Raw genomic sequence first — 17,286 nt, 5'->3', positions numbered from 1 at the left:
ACGTTTGCACTTTCGCACGTCAGCCCTGGATGAGACGTCTCTGGCCGGGCTAGAACCGGGTTGGTTGCAGGCGCTGCAGGTCCTTTGCCCTCTTGCGGCACCAACGTGTGTGTTTCAGGAGCAGACCGGAGCCCTCTTGCCGTCTGTCACTCAGGCCTGCGAGGCCATACTCTGTCACCAGGAGGGGACCAGCTGCGTCCCGTGTGCTCCAGGGTCACCGTGTGACGTCCAGGCAACCCCCTTTCTGTGACCGTAGCGCTGGGCTTCCTGGAGGCCTTGCCCTTCCCGATCCTCTGAGCCAGGCTTCCCACCAGCGACCCCTAGAATTCCCAGCCTCCTGAATGTGTTGCCTTTAGGTGTCCTATGTCCAAATCCCCAGCTGGTCTCAGGTTCACGGGGTTCTGCCCGGCCATTTAGGAATACCACTCATCCCATGTCCTTGTTTCCTTGTTGAGTTTAGTGAGAGAAAGGTCACGAGACTATCACACGTGGGGCATCGTAGGAGCTTCACCTGCGTCCCCTCCCTCCTCTCTCCCCAGCCAGCCTGCAATCCGGGTCCCCACTGATGCCGGAGCAGCTCCTTCAGTGAACTCAGCTCTTGACAGATAAGCTCCATCGACACGTAGCCCGTGGGACCCAGAACATTTATTGAACGTTTCAGAGCGGCCTGTGCTCGGAGCCCGTTAGCCCAGGTCTGTCGGCGCCCCCCGAGCAGGTGGCCGTGGGCCCGTCCAGGAGAGTGCCCCAGGTCTGTGGGCACCCCAAGCAGGGCGGCCGTGGGCCTATCCAGGAGAGCGCCCAGGTCTGCGGCTGGAGGGCGGCCCCCACCCACCTGTGCTGGGTCGGGGGTGCCCAGTGCGCTGTGGATGGTCTGCGTGTGCTGAGTCCATCGCAGATGTTCAGACCACGCTGAGCCCTTCCCATGTGTCCACCATGGGCACCCAGCACATGTGAAGGGCTCGCCTCCCCAGGGAGGAGACTGTGTCCTATGGAGGGTCAGGGACTTGAGGGTCCCGCGACTAGACAGCAGCTGAGTCAGACTGGACCCCAGCTGTGTCCAGCTCAGCAGGTGTGGATCTGAGGGATTCTGCTTGGCAAGCCGCTCGTGTGTCACCCACGACCGCCCCAGCTTTAGCTGAAGCCCTGAGATCTCTCGGGGGCCCAGTGCAGGAGGCGCCTCGTCCAGCCCAGCTCCAGTCATCCTGAGCCCACGTCCCTGCCTCCAGCCTGCAGTCCCCCAGGGCTGCTGACCGGAGCGGCCAGGCCCCTGTCTGAGGACACGCTCTGCTGGGCCCAGTGGGCCTGTCCTCACCCTGCCTTCCCTCCCTCCCTGCCCCAGAGCCGGGTGACCGGGAGGACAGAGGCCACACTGAGGGTGCCAGCAGCTTCTGAAAGGAATGTGTGTGCCCCCGTCGCCCCGGCCTGCGGCCCTCCTCCCCAGCACAGCCAGTGAGATCGCCGTCGGGAGAGACCACCCTGCTGGACTCGCCCTGCGCTGCTCCCGCGGCTGGGGGCGCTCCTTTCAGTGCCACGCGGGTGGCAGGGAGCCCCGAGGGGCCGACCAGGCTTTGTCTCATCGAGGTGTGCCCAGTAGTCTGCCTCTGAAATACTGTCTTTGCTGCAGAAAACTGACCTTCCCTGAACCACCACCCCCACCCTTCAGATGTAGCTCCCATCTGACGGCCTGAGACGAGGTCGGGTGGTCCCTCCTCTGAGCTTTCGTTGGCCGGGGTCGGAGGTTAGTCGGTGTGTGTGCGAGGCCTCGTCTCTCCTGAGCTGGTGTTTCAGAAGCTCCTACGAGCTCCTGTGGGGCCGTCCTCGGGGCCGGCAGACTTTCTAGACACATTTCCTACCGTCAGCCCGCATAGGGCTTGTTCCCCGACATTTGAAGGAAAGACTGCGCATGCCTGCTGTGGCTTGAGGATATTTAGTATATTCAAGAGTGACTTACCGTGTAATTATGAAAAGCCGTTCTGGGTCAGGACTTCAGACCTTCGTAGGACGCTTCTGGGGGAGTGCCTTAAGGGGCACCCTGAATCCATGAGGAGTCAAAGCAGCAGCCTTGAGCTGCGGGAGGGGGTGAACCCCGTGCCGTTGCTGCTGGGACCCCTGAGGCCAGGACAGCACTCAGAGGCCGTCGCGAGAGGGGACCAGCCCCGGCCTCCGTTGGCCCAAACCAGCCCCGGGTGCAGCTGTTCCGGGGAAGGGGCGTGCTGTTGCTAGCGCAGTTCTGTTCACCTGGGACTGTCTGCAGAGAGTCGGCACCTGAGAGAAAGCGTGCCTCAGTGCCGCTGGAGTCCTGCCCAGCTCTGCGTGGTAAACAGTGTGCCTCCAGGCGTGAGCGTCCGGCCCCGGCGCCCGCAGACATGGAGTGAGCCTCAGGCCCCGGCGCCCCCGTGGACGGGTGTCGGTCCTGTCAAGACGCTGTGCAGCTTACGGGCTGCAGGCCTGCTGACCCGGACTCGGCCGGGATCTGTCCGGCGGGGCCTGGCTGGAGAAGCGTCTCATCCGTCCACCCGACGTTGCCCTGAGCCTGTGTGCTAGGCATGGAAAGGGCAGAGAGGCTGAAGGCCCTTCCTTCTGTCTCACATGCTGGCGACTCCAGCTTCTTGAGGTCTAAGTGTTTTCGTTCTCACAGGGCACAGAAATGTTAGCCAGTTTCTGTAACAGAGGAGAAATGTATTTTAGTACACAATTTTTATATGCGATACACTCCACATGGTACTTTATTAATACTACCACCAGTTTGGAATTTGTTCATTCTGAGATAAATTCTGAAAAGAGCTGACTTAATGTTATCTCTGAAACGACAGTTAGCTAGGCAGAATAAAAGCTACAAAAGAAACTCATGGAGAACGGAACTTTCAGATCCTCTCTGGATTGGATAACTGGATACATATTCCCACCCAGTAAATGACTGATAAGCTGATTTGTTAAAGCAGGTATTCAAAAGATTTCGCCTAGATACCTCATCATCTTAATTTTGTTACGATGGTTATTTTATGTAACAGTCTACATGTTGTGAAAAAGTTTGGAAATTTAGACTGTTAAGTGGATTATACCTGTGCTGTGCGGGGTGGGACCTGTTCGCTACGTCGGGCCTAGGAGCGCTGCAACGAGTGTGCACTGGGTTTTCAAGACTTCGTTTGAAGAAATGAGTGTGAACTATCTCGTTCTATTTTGATGGCATGTTGGAATGATCATAGTTTGGATGTTTGGTGAGGTAAAATACTTATTTAAATTAATTTTACTTGTCTTTAGCGTTTAACTATGGATACGAGAAAATTAAAACGGCACACGTGGCCTGCGGGCTGTCTGTCGAGCAGCGGCAGTGCAGTCAGCCCCCTGCAGGTCTTCCACGCAGAACATCAGCAGAGGTTGACTGCCACCCCGCCATGTATCACCCAACAGGAGAAGCTGTGACGGGCACAGCCCCTGCCCTTCCTGAAATCTGGTCTGTAATATAAGCAGGAACACTCTAACTGAACACAAGAGACCTGACCGTCCATCTGTGTTTCCAGGAAAAAGCATTTCAAAGTGCGTGTGTATCCTAAGAACCGAGGAGAGGCCTCAGCCGCTCCCCAGGTCGAATCGCTCCTTAGCGTCACCCTCTCTGATGCAGAAGTGCAGTAACGTGTTGCTTTAGTCCTTAAGTTTGGACAAACCGCATGATACTGCTAGCTATATATATAAACACTATTTCCTGGGCATAGAGTCGATTAAACTCTGTAAGCCTCAGTTTTCTCATAATGTCATTAGGATCAAATGATACAGCGTGTAAAGGTCCATACATGTGCATGGACTAACCTTTTGTAAACATCAGGGTATTTTAATTTTCTAATTTCTTCTTTGGGTCACCAGACTAGGGAAGTATGCGTATAGTAAAGGTCCAGGAATGGTAGATGGCTATAGGACAGATAAAATCTAAAATCTGAGTTTTCTTGATTTTATTATAATTTCAACATGGAAACAGTTGATTTCTATAATAGGAATCACTTCTTAAGATTTTTTCCCTTGATAATGTTTGTGTGTCTGCGTGTGCGTGTGTGTGCGTGCACATGCGCACACACTCATCATGTCTGACTTTTTGCCACCCCGTGGACTGTAGCTGCCAGGCTTCTCTGTCCATGGAGTTTTCCAGGCAAGAATACTGTAGTGGGTTACCATTTCCTTCTCCAGGGGATCTTCCCGACCCGGGGTTTGAACCTGCTTCCCTAGCGTCTATCCTGCATTGGCAGACTGGTTCTTTAACACTGTGCCACCTGGGAAGCCCAATGATGTTTGTAATTTCTTTTAAATGGAAAAATTTCCCAACAGCTTATTATAAATGCCTGACAGAGATACCCCCTACCTTATTTTCAGACAATAATCAAAAAAACTAAAATTTTATAAGATTTGATACATATAATTTGTTACAACAATTTTTTTTTCATATTGGAAGATAAATTGGGAGGAGAGAGTTCTTGTAGTCCACAAAATTGTAAGTCTTTCCAGAAGTATAATAAAATGTAAATGAATCTACCTGGTGTTTTAGAGTATCTTAGAATCTGAGCTATCAGGTCAAATGATGAAATTCTGCAGAGCATTGTTACTGTTCAGTCGCGCAATCGTGTCCAACTCTTTGTGACCCCATGGACTGCAGCACACCACGCTTCCCTGTCCTTCACCATCTCCCAGACTTTGCTCAAACTCATGTCCACTGAGTCAGTGATGCCATCCAACCATGTCATCCTCTGTCGTCCCCTTCTCCTCCAGCCTTCAATCTTTCCCAGCATCAGGGTCATTTCCAATGAGTCAGCTCTTCGCATCAGGTGACCAGAGTATTGGAGCTTCAGCTTCAGCATCAGTCCTTCCAGTGACTATTCAGGACTGGTGTCCTTTAGGATGGACTGGTTGGATCTCCTTGCAGTCCAAGGGACTTTTTAGAGTCTTCTCCAACACCACAGTTCAAAAGCATCAGTTCTTTGGTGTTCAGCCTTCTTTATGGTCCAACTCTCACATCCATACATGACTATTGGGAAAGCCATAGCTTTGACTACACGGATCTTTGTTGGCAGAGTAATGTCTCTGCTTTTTAACATGGTGTCTAGGTGGATCATAACTTATCTTCCAAGGAGCAAGCGTCTTTTAATTTTGTGGCTGTAGTCACCATCTGTGATTTAGGAGTCCAAGAAAATAAAGTCACCCACTGTTTCCATTATTTCCCCATCTATTTGCCATAAAGTGATGGGACCAGGTGCCATGATCTTCATTTTCTGAATGTTGAGCTTTAAGCTTTTTCACTCCCCTCTTTTACTTTCATCAAGAGGCTCTTTAGCTCCTCTTCACTTTCTGCCATAAGGGTGGTGTCATCTGCATATCTGAGGTTATTGATATTTCTCCCGGCAATCTTGATTCCAGCTTGTGCTTCCTCCAGCTCAGCACTTCTCATGATGTACTCTGCATAGAAGTTAAATAAGCAGGGTGACAGTATACAGCCTTGACATACTCCTTTCCCAATTTGGAACCAGTTTATTGTTCCATGTCCAGTTCTAAGTGTTGTTTCTTGACCTACATACAGGTTTCACAGGAGGCAGGTAAGATGGTCTGGTATTCCCATCTCTTTCAGAATTTTCCGGTTTGTTGTGATACACACACTCAAAAGCTTTAGCCTAGTCAATGAAGCAGAAACAGATGTTTTCCTGAAATTCTCCTGCTTTTTCTGTGAGCCAGCGGATGTTGGCAATTTGGTCTCTGGTTCCTCGCCATCTAAAGATGGTTCCTCTGCCATCTAGAGATCATAAGTAGAGTATAATTTTAAAAAAAAAAAGAAGGAGTAATAATGAGAATTTCCCACTTATTTAACAGCTCTGGAGATGAGAGGTCTGACTTAGGTCTCGCCAAGCTAAAGCCGAGGTATCGGGAGGCCTTTGGGGGAGAATCGTTTGTGCTGTCGGCAGTGTTCAGTTCCTAGTGACTGTAGAGCCGGGGCCCCCGTTCCTCCACTGGCTGTCGGCGGAGGGCCATTCGCAGCCTCGAGGGTCCTCACTGCCTCGCTCCCCTTCCTCCTTTCACAGCCAGCACCAGCAGGCCAGCGCTCTGTCTTCAGCTGCCTCGTTCTCTGCAGTCACATCTCCAACCCTCCTTCTGCTCCCCTGTCTCACTTTGAGGACCCCTGTCCACACTAACCCACCCTGGCCACCCAGGACACTCTTCCCAGCTCAGGTTCTCACGTCGCGCCTGCAGCGTCGCTTCTGCCCTGTAAACCGGCACACTTACAGACCCTAGACGCTGAGGGCATAGGCTTTATCCCACCTGCCAAGGCTTTGCGGTGAAGATACGGATTCTCAGATTTGACCCAGGAAGAAGCAGGAAACTTTTAATGGAGGAATTAACATAGAAAAACGTCTAAAAGAGCCGTTATAGTAATAACTTCAAAAAGTCACCAGCACTGGAATATGTTATAGGTGAGCGACCCAGATTGCGAAGGGGCGGGTAGATTTGGTTGTATAATCTTAGGGAAAGATGGGAAGTTTTTTATTTCATTTTGTGAAAAAGACATCTTGTGAATCAAAATGCTTTGGTTGGTTTCTTAGATTCCGTTTTGTCTGTGGACTTTTAGGAGCAATTTGAAACTCAGAGCCGAGCAAACATTCCTTCTGTTTTAGCTTTATCTTCCAGCACCCCGAGGCAATAAAAGCTTCTCAAGGAGTGCAGTTCCAAGGAGCAGAGAGAAAATAATCATAAAACGAAGAAGAAAAGCCTAGGTTTATAGCACAGGCTTAAATTGTTTCCCGCTTTATCATCTTGGATAAGAAATGCCTTCCTTGCAGGACCCTGAAAACAGAAGCCAAAAAGAGACACACACACACACACACACACACACGCGCGCGCGTGCGGGCTGTGTTCCAGAATTTGCTCACATAGGACAGAGTTTTTTTTTAAGATATTCAATCTCACTAGTTATTAAGAAACCTTAACTAACATAATGAAGCCCTCCTTCCATCAGATTAACCAAATAAATAAAGATTAAATGCATCGCATTACTTTTACGCTTGCTGCTGCTACTGCTGCTAAGTCGCTTCAGTCGTGTCCGACTCTGTGCAACCCCATAGACAGCAGCCCACCAGGCTCCCCCATCCCTGGGATTCTCCAGGCAAGAACACTGGAGTGGGGTGCCATCGCCTTCTCCTAGTTTTATGCTTAGGTATAAACATATATTAAACACATATGTTTACGTTAAAATCCTGTGTGTGTGTGTATTGATCGCTCGGTCGTGGACTCTTTGTGAGCCCATGGACTGTAGCCCACCAGGCTCCTCTGGAGTGGGTTGCCATGCCCTTCTCCAGGGGATCTTCAGGACCCAGGGACTGAACGCAGGTCTCCTGCATTGTGGGCAGGTTCTTTATCATTTGAGCTCTCCGGGAAGCCCATGTTAAAACCCTAGGAGAAAGCAATTTGGAACCGTTTATCTAAATTAGACTGTACCTGCCATTAGACATAGCAGTTGTACGTATATAAATTTATCTTATAGAAATAATTATCTCTACCTAAAGGTGCACCTCTCTAGAGTGTTGTCATTTTGTTTGCAAAGGTGGAAAATTAGAAAAACGCTAAGTTTTTGGGAACACTACAAACTTTTTCTCTTCACATTCCTTAAAAAAGGTAAGGCTGATTTTTATACAAATCAAAGGTAAGTTTTTATGTTCAAGTAAGTCCAAAAAGTAAGTTCCAGAGGAGTGGACTTTTGGAATAACGGAAGAAGAACCTCTGAAAAATCTGTTTCTCCACAAATGAAATAGTAACGGCAGAAACGCCAAAGTCAGCTTGTTCAGAAGTAACAGTTAAAGGACTCAATCAACGTGAGGAGCATCTACTCCAGGAAAAATGGCTCAGCCTCAGTGAGAGGAGCACGGTTTCTGCCACTGTACCTCCCCCTCTTTCCACCCAGATCTGCCACAGCCGTGGTTGACCAGCAGCCTGGCAACCACTGGGGGGAAAGCATGAATCTGGAACACCCTGAAAGTCCCGTCCCCAGTAAATGGTCACTAGTTCCAGCAGCTCCCGCAAAACAAATCTTGTTCTTAGGGCTTGTCTTTATTTGACTTTAATCAGAACTCACTTAGAGAGAAACCCTATCCACCGGACATCCATCAGAAATGGTCAGGGGCCCTTACTGAACATCACAGCTGCCCAGGGCAGAAACGGTGCAAGCCAGAGACTGACCAGAAGCTCAGCAGGCAAGCCAGAGGCCAGCAGGAGACCCGGAAGGGAAATCTGAGGAGCGGGGTGTCCCCCGGAGGGTTTGGAAGGCGCCAGGATGTTCCTCGGAACCCAGAAGGCCACACATGCAGGACTCTGCACAAGCCCAGGGATGGCCTAAGAAGCTCAGTCTGCCAGGTGAACCTGAGTCTCTGCACAGACAAGAAGGAAGACGGATGCGAGTTGTGAACTGCCTGAACGCGGGCACAGAGCTCCCAGCAGGGACTCAGATACTGGTTCAAGGAGTTAAAGGAAGGGGAGTCCTGCCCCTTACCTGACCACTTAGCTAACCGAGCAGAGACTTCAGGGGCACACAAAGCGAGGAGTGTAGACCTTACAGAATTAGTTTAGGGAAGTCACTAAAAAAAAACTGACTAGAAAACAAACCTGGCATTGGGATGGGAGGCACTCAGCTCTCATCACCGTCTAGCTTTAGAGCACTTGCAGTCACACCTGGTCCCTCCCTTCCTCTCGTACCCTTGATAGATCTGTCAGCAAATCTAGTCAGCTTTGGGTGGAATCTGACCACTTCTCACCACCAAGCTACGATCAGCTGTCTGACTTGGATTTTTGCAGTGGCAAAATTGTTCCCCGCCTCCCTTTTTCTTTTTTTTTCTTTTTTTTTTTTTTTTTTTGCCCTTTCCCACCCTTAAACTGTTCCCAAAGCACGCAGAGGGAGCCTTTGAAAATTAAGTCAAGTCACATCATGCCCCTGCCCAAATCCTCTAGCTGCTTCCACTGGCTTCCCTTCTCAGAATAAAAGTCATCAAAACTCCACAGATCCCCCCTGCCGGATGCCCTGCTGGCTCCCAGACCTCAGCCCACTCCCCCAGGCTGAGCTTTAGCCGCACTGGCTGCTCTGCTGATCCTCCAAACCACTGGGTCCTACTTGGGGCCTTGGCACCTGCTGGCCCTCGTGTTATCTGCAAAGCTGGTATTTTCCCTTCTCTGAGTTTTTGCCCAAATGTCCTGCACCTCAGATCTCGGTGACGCCTTTCCTGACCATCCTGCTTCAAACTCCGCGCCTTTGTCAGACACTCTCAGTCCCCTTGTCGGCTTTATTTGTGCCCACCATGTTTTCTGCCATGTGATGCCGTGTAAAATCGTTCGTATGTTTTGAATGTACACGCCTGTCTCCCCTCACTAGAAACTGGGCACCGTGGGGAGTGGGATTTCTGACGGTCAGTTCCTGCTGTGTCTCTGTGCCCTCTGGTGCTTATTGTTAGGCCCTCGGTTACTGTGGGTGAGTGAAGGAGGGCATGCTCGCCGGGCACCGTGCCAGGCCCTTCCGCCCCCATCACAGCCTTCTGGAGGCGTCCCCGTGGCGTCCACGAGCCCGGTGTGGCTCTGGCTGCACTTGTCCTCCGCACCCAGCAGGACTTCCTGGGCCCGTGCTCCTGTCTGGGAGCCTCACTGCCCCGGAGCCTGCGGGGAAGGCCCTGCGGGAGTCACCGATGCCGCGCTGCGACGCGGGGACCAGTCTGGACGTGGACGGCCATGTGAGCCCACACTCTGCCCCTCTCCAGATGCTTCTCCCTGGGGCTGGGGGGAGCAGTGTCCCTGTTTTGCAATCAATGAAAATGAAAGAGGCTTTTTAGAAAAACCAGTGGAGGATTTATTTTTTCAATTTATTAATAATATAATCACCACATAATTGTTTCTGGCTTCTTATTATTAAGAAGGGCTTAATAATAGAAGGACTTCCCTGATAACTCAGTTGGTAAAGAATCCCTCTGCAAAGCAGGAGACCCACGATCCGCTGGAGAAAGGCTAGGCTACCCACTCCAGCGTTCTTGGACTTCCCTGGTGGCTCAGCTGGTAAAGAATCCGCCTGCAATGCGGGAGACCTGGGTTCAGTCCCTGGGTTGGGAAGGTGCCCTGGAGAAGGGAAAGGCTACCCACTCCAGTGTTCTGACCTGGAGAATTCCATGGACTGTATAGTCCATGGGGTCGAAAAGAGTCAGACACGACTGAGTGACTTTCACTTTCACTTTCTATTATTAAGCGTGATAACATTAGTAAGGGAGAATCCAGTCATTTAATCCATGATTTCTGAAATTGGACTTTTTTTTCATTTTTTTAATACATGTACACACTTAGACCATTGTAGTATAAATAATTTATAGAAAACTCTAGCACTTCTTCATTGTTTTAAAAAATGGACAGCTATTCTGATACATAAAAAAGCATGCATCTTAATACTCCATGGAGTCATTATGTTGATGGTGTACATAAAGAAGTATCATAATATTGATCATTTATTAAAAGCAGTAAACTCAGTAGCAGTGAAAGTGTCTGGTGTTTCATTATCGCTACTGAATTTTTCTTCTAGGACAAAGTTCTAAAAACATCAGTTCCTCCCCGAGCATTGAGAGTTTGCCTGGAGGGAGAGAGTTCACTGGCTCCCCACCTTCATCTGCTGCTAAGAAGGATTCCTTTTTCAGCAACATCTCCCGATCGCGCTCACACAGCAAAACGATGGGCCGGAAAGAATCTGTAAGTATTTTAAGGACAGTTTTCTTTTTATTCTTCATTTTCCTCTAAAATGCCTTTTGTGAAAGCCTCTTTTAATGCCTAGTTTTATAAAGTTCTTAAAATCATTATGGACTAAAATGAAATATTTCATCAAAAATATTTTGATTATTATAATTTAGTAATATTTTAAGGTTGTCGTCTGTATTATACTGGGTTGGGGACAAGGTGACGTAGTATCAATTTAAAGTAAGATGAATCCTAAATTTTCATTCTGTTCTTTTTTGCCAAAGCCTGTGTTGTCTTCTAAAATGTAACGATTATCATTATAACAAACCATAGAATAAGATACTTTAAACAGACCAAGCTGTGTATGTTGCATTGATAGCCACCAATGCCATTTGTATACATTACTCAAAAGCACATAGCTAGTACATATCAACTACCTAAAAAAAAATCAGGTTTCTAAAAAATTTTAAGTCACCTGCACAAGAACTAAAATATTTATCACATTTTATAGCTAATTCAACATGGTATCCTAATATGAAGAATTCCACTGCCCACTGGAAGAGGATGTAAATGTGAGGCCTTACAGAAAGGGGTCTGGATGTGGCTGAAAGGGTGCTGAGACGGCAGAGTAAGGCTGCTGAGATGGGGGGCTGTAAAACGTCTGAGGGATAATTATTCATGGCTCATAGACACGGTAACAGCGTGGTGTCTCTCTGTGTGACTGCAGGACATGCAGCGTCCTGGGGCCTCGGCCGCCTCATCTGCAGTTTGAACAGCATCCTTTGTGCTCTGAAGGGGCGACGTCACCGCACACTCACTTGGGGTGCTTCTCTCATATGCGCAGGAGCAGCATGGAGCTTTCATTTGACGGTGGCAGCTTTAATGCAAGCAGTTAGCTCTGCTCCCTCCTAAACTCCACTCCAAGACCGTTAAAGTCATTAGAGATAAACCCTCCGGGAATAAGAAACAGGAGAGAAAGCAACAGCAACAAGATTTTGTTACTTGGAAAGCAGATGTTAAGTGGAAGCTAATGCAGCAGCCTGAGAAAGCTGAACGCTAAGGCAGCAGTAGGGAAAAACCAAGAAGCAACTTGAGTGAGATGGTAAACCCTCTAGAAGCTCAGGAGCAGTGGGAACTTAGGAGCAGGGTGGACGTGGAGCTGAAGACATGCTATGGTTCAGTCACTCAGTTGTGTCTGACCCCATGAACCGCAGCATTCCAGGCTTCCCTGTCCATCACCAACTCCCGGAGTTTACTCAAACTCATGTCCATCGAGCCAGTGATGCCACCCAGCCATCTCATCCTCTGTCATCCCCTTATTCTCCTGTCTTCAATCTTGCCCAGCATCAGGGTCTTTTCCACTGAGTTGGCTCTTCTCATCAGATGGCCAGAGTATTGGAGCTTCAACTTTAGCATCAGCCTTTCCAGTGAATATTCAGGGTTGATCTCCTTTAGGATTGACTGCTTGGTTCTCCTTACTCTCCAAGGGACTCTCAAGAGTTTTCTACAATACCACAGTTGAAAAGAATCAATTCTTCTGCATTCAGCTGCCTTTATGGTCCTGCTGTCATACCCATACACGAACACTGGAAAAACCATAGCTTTGACTATGCAGACCTTTGTCGGCAAAGTAATGTCTCTGGTTTTTAATGTGCTGTCTAGGTTGATCATAACTTTTCTTCCAAGGAGCAAGTGTCTTTTAATTTCATGGCTGCAGTCCCCATCTGCAGTGATTTTGGAGCCCAAAAAGTAAAGTCTATCACTGTTTCACCATCTATTTTCCATGAAGTGATGGGACCAGATGCCATGATCTTCATTTTTAGAATGTTGAGTTTTAAGCCAGCTTTTTCGCTCTCCTGATTCACCTTCATCAAGAAGCTCTTTAGTTCCTCTTTGCTTTCTGCCATAAGGGTGGTGTCATCTGCATATCTGAGGTTATTGATATTTTTCCTGGCAATCTCGATTCCAGCTTGTGCTTCATCCATCCTGGCATTTGTCATGATGTGCTCTGCATATAAGTTAAATGAGCAGGGTGACAATATCAGCCTTGACGTACTCCTTTCCTGATTCTGAACCAGTCTGTTTTTCCATGTCTGGTTCTAACTCTTGCTTTTTGCCCGGCATACAGGTTTCTCAGGAGACAGGTAAGGTGGTCTGGTATTCCCATCTCTTTAAGAACTTCCCACAGTTTGTTTTGATCCACACAGTCAAAGGCTTTAATTAGCATAGTCAGTGAAGGCAGAAGTAGATGTTTTTCTGGAATTCCCTTACTTTTTCTGTGTTCCAGCAGATGTTAGCAATTTGATCTCTCGTTCCTCTGCCTTTCTAAATCTAGCTTGTACATCAGGAAATTCTTGGTTCATGTACTTGAAGCCTAGTTTAAAGAATTTTGAGCATTACTTTATGAATGAAAGAAAACCCCATACCTGCCAGAGGGCACAAACAGAACCTTGTGCGCTCCCGGACCCAGGAGAGGAGCTGTGGGAGCCTCAGGAGCCTGAGGCAGGCCCACCTGCGAGTGAGAAGGGTCCCCAGCGGAGGCGTGGCCAGCGGCGGCCCTGCCGCAGGCACAGGGGCTCCGCAGCCGCTGTCCTGGGAGGCGCGGCGCGCGGCCTGAGTCATCCTGGAGGAGGTCACCATTAGCCCCACTATAGAGCGACCGGAACTCTGGGGACAAAGAGATATCCCACAGACACACAGAATCGGGGGAAAAAAAGATTTCCAACAACTGATCGGAATTAAAATAGCTACAGATTTTGCATGGCAACACCAGAAGTAAGGCAGTGGAGGAATTCCATCAAAGTTCTGAGAGGAAGTTACTTCCAACCTAGAATCAGTCCCCCACCAAGCTAATTAACTGTGAGGGTAAAATACAGCGACTTTCAGACAAGAGGTTCAAACACATGTATTCCTGTGCACCCATCCTCAGAATCCCCTGGAGGACATGCCCCATGAAAAGGAGGACAGATGCCAAGGGCAGAGAGCACTCGAGAACAGGGGCAGAGCATCTGACAGGCACCAAGGACAGAGAGCACTCGAGAACCAGGGGCAGCGTGTCTGACAGGCACCAAGGACAGAGCACAGTCGAGAGCAGGGCAGAGCGTCTGACAGGCACCAGGGACAGAGACACTTGGGAGCCAGGGGCAGAGGGTCTGACAGGACTCTTCAGAAGGGCAATGTAGGAATTCCTTGGAGCTCGTGGAGCACACTGGGCAGCCGATCCAAAGAGCAGCCGCCAGCCTGGATGCTGGAGCAAGTCAGAAAGTTCCGGAAAGTTTTCCCTAAAAAGATGGAGTTGAAGGAATGACTAGTACGCTTGAACAAGTTTAGAGATTTGCGCAGCTAAAGGTGGGTTTTAAGTCTGAATTAGCCACTTTATAAAAATGAAACCATTGAAATCCAGGACAATGTTAACTCCAAAGGAAAACCAAGAGGGTACAGGAAAGACAAACGGTATTGATGAATCCTGTCACTCAGCCAGGCCAGGAGCTTATATGCACCCTGTCATGTAGGTGTTGACGGTTAATCACGGTCACGTCCCATGAGAAGGTGGGTGGGAGCCTTTGCCTGGGGAGGAGGGGGCAGTGGTGGTCAGAGCTGCGTCTTCATCTTCCATCTTGGAAATCAGTGAGTAGTCCTCTCTAGAAAAATCAGGATGTGGCAACATAAGCTAGAGCTATAAAAGTGAGGGGGAAAAAAAAAAAACAGTGAAAAGAATTGAAAGTGGCTGCTCGTGGAGAGCAGGAAGTGGAGGGTGGGGCTGTGTGAACTATTTTTCATAACAAGCCTTGTAGAGCCATTTGAGTCTTCAAAGTGTTACATATGTAGCTTAGATTAAAAATGATAACTAAAAATTACAACAAAAATAGAATATTTTGGCATAATAGATTAGAAGAGGAGCTGTCTGCCTGCACAAAGAGCATGTCTCTGAAGAGCGGGGGTGAGGACTCAGAAGTGAGGAGGCATATGGAGACGTGTTGGCTCTGTGTTCTATCCTCTTCTGGTGGCATATGGGTTAGGCTGCAACACCAATTAATGACGTTTCCTTTATGGTGCGGCTGTAACTTAAAACTGAGAAGTTGGCAAAAATAGAGACGGAGTACGTCTGGCTCTGCAGAGATCTGCTGTGAACCCAGAAACAGAGTGCCCCCTTTATTATTCAGAATTTAATGTCTTTCTTAACTTGTGTGGGGTGGACACATTTTCAAGAGAAAGCCCATCGTTTTCCAAGTAAAAGACTATAGTTCTAGGGAATAATGGCTGTGGTCCGAGCTCTCTGGTCGAGGTGTGCCCACCATAGGCACCAGCGAGGCCTGCCCGTGTCACTTCTCCTGGCCCAAGCACGGCTGGACACGTTCAGGTCCAGAGCTGAGACTCGATCCCCCGGGGGGGCCAAGTGCTGCCACCAGAGTGGTCCCAGGGACACTGGTGCTGTGATGAGACGCCTCCCATCCATTGCTTTCATTTCCAGCCCCGTTTGGTGTGATGCAGGGATATTCCATGTCCTTAGAAAAGTTCAGAATAATTTTTCAGTAACATCATCTCACCACCAGTTTCTCTCACAGCAAGTGGCCAGAAATTGAAGCAAAGACATCTGTTGCTTTGGGTCCCTGGTGCCATAGACTGTATGGTGCCTTTCAGATTTCAAGACTCAGTTGATCTCTTAAAGCATCCCAGGGTTGATAAATTATTGTCAGCTAACAAAAGGCTGAAGTAGCAGTTGAAAACAGGCATTAGAACAAAGACGATCCAGTGGCAGCTGTCAGCCTGGGGGGGCGAAATCTGCTTATGATGTTTGTGATCTAATCATCGAGAGTCGGCTTTTCTTCATCGTCAGCATAAGTGTGATGTACTTTTAGCAGGAATCATGTATTAGGTCATAGAACTTACTTCCTCTCATTACTGCCTTTTTATGTTTTATAGACGTTTTGTAGTCCATAGGCTGCCTTCTTTAAGTGCACTCCTGTTAATGCCTCTGATCTGGTTGCATAATGAAAGAACACAGAACTCAGCCAAGTCTATAGAGAGGTAACAAGTTAAGCTTTTTGCCATTTATTTATAAAAGACATTATTATAGTACTTTTCTGAAATGTGCACAAACCAGTAAGAAGTTTAAGAATTGACCTTACTTCTTTATCAGTAGTAGTATATTCTGAAGGTTGGTGTTTATTCATGGAAATGATTTTCCCTCTGCTTTGCTTCCTGGAAGTCTGTAGGTCACAATTTTATCCAAGTGATGTAATTTTTCCTCAAGACTAAAAAAGCTCTGATTTTTTTAGTCTTGAGGAAGTTGGCAGTTTTGATGCTAAAGTTTTCATGCTTTATTTTGTGCGGTAATATAAATGACATCCAGTACTCAGTTTTCTAGAAATCTATTTTAGTTGGTCATTCATCCGACTGCTAAATAAATTTTTACTTGTCTTTGCACCATTAGTCATGTTCTATGATTGTTGCCAAGTCGTTTTCCAAGAATATCTTGGCTGAGGTTAAAGAATAGAGAATATAAGAAAGACTCTAAAATGGATTTGTGTGGGTGAATAAGTTCTAATATTTAAGCACATTAGCCAATTAAATGATCTTTTCTAAATTCCAGATGAACTGCAGGACATTTTGCTGTGGTTTGTAATAATTGCACACCAGTCTCCAAAGATCTAAACTGATAAATGGTTCAGAGTCCTCTCTAAACCACAGGAAATCAAAATTATCTGAGCTGAAAGGTCCTGCATAAAAACAGGGTGTGTAATGAGCTATCCACTGCCTGCAGGCTCACCGCACCCCTGGGGACACCACCCTGTGTCTTTGTGAGCCCCGCGCGCACCCACCATCACCCTGCAGCAGTTTGAACATATACTTCTGTCATCCTAATAGAGTTTATTTTTATGATTTTCATTGATCTCATCTTTATCACAGCAAAATAACAAAAAGTGTCAGATGAATGAAAAGAGATTTGAAAGCAGGCTCATACTCCCGGAAGTGCAGGTACCCTGAGTATCACTGATCTATCCCGGTCGTGTTCTAGAAGTTGAAATTTAAGGCATACCCGTATGACAGATATAAGAGAGCAGTCTCACTGAAGGTGCTTGCAGAGAAGCTGGAGAGGGGAGAACATGCTAGAGACCATAATTAAAGTAAATAAAAATGAGACTCATCAGTGAGAGAGGCCTTAGGTGCATCAGTACCGTGGAACAGTGAAGACAGCGCGGAAGACGGGCTCAGAAGACAGACCACCACGCGCTTTGTTGGTCTAGACCAGCTTCATGTGAGAGATCAGACCTGAACTGCAGCTGCCCATTTCTTCTTCCCCTACGTGCAGACCCCGTGACTTCTGGGGAGAGAAGGGGCTGGGGGTGCGATGTGCGCAGAGCTGCTCTCTCCTCCTCACCTCCTCCGACAGTGTAAGGTGGTTGGGACTGTGCCAAGTGGCTTTTGGTAAACAGGAGAGGAAGTGCTGTCTCAGATGCAGAAATCTGTTGCTCGTAGTCTCAGATAGCAAGAGTCTCCAGAGAGGCAGGTCTGGTGTTGGAGGGCACGGTCCTGGTGTCTGCAGCTCCCCGCGCTGCCCCC

General features: G+C 48.1%; 1 protein-coding gene across 3 annotated transcripts in view; it reads left to right on the top strand.

The window, feature by feature from the left end:
* The window catches only part of TBC1D5 (TBC1 domain family member 5), a 588,062-nt gene that overhangs the window by 529,596 nt on the left and 41,180 nt on the right, over positions 1-17,286 (top strand). For all 3 annotated transcript variants that reach the window (XM_018053168.1, XM_018053179.1, XM_018053183.1), the window contains one exon: positions 10,574-10,737. In XM_018053168.1, coding sequence (XP_017908657.1) covers positions 10,574-10,737 — 164 coding nt within the window. The remainder of the gene's footprint in view (positions 1-10,573; positions 10,738-17,286) is intronic.

Source organism: Capra hircus, chromosome 1, assembly GCF_001704415.2.
Source record: "Capra hircus breed San Clemente chromosome 1, ASM170441v1, whole genome shotgun sequence".
Classification (NCBI taxonomy): domain Eukaryota; kingdom Metazoa; phylum Chordata; class Mammalia; order Artiodactyla; family Bovidae; genus Capra; species Capra hircus.
This window is presented reverse-complemented; position numbering and strand designations above follow the sequence as displayed.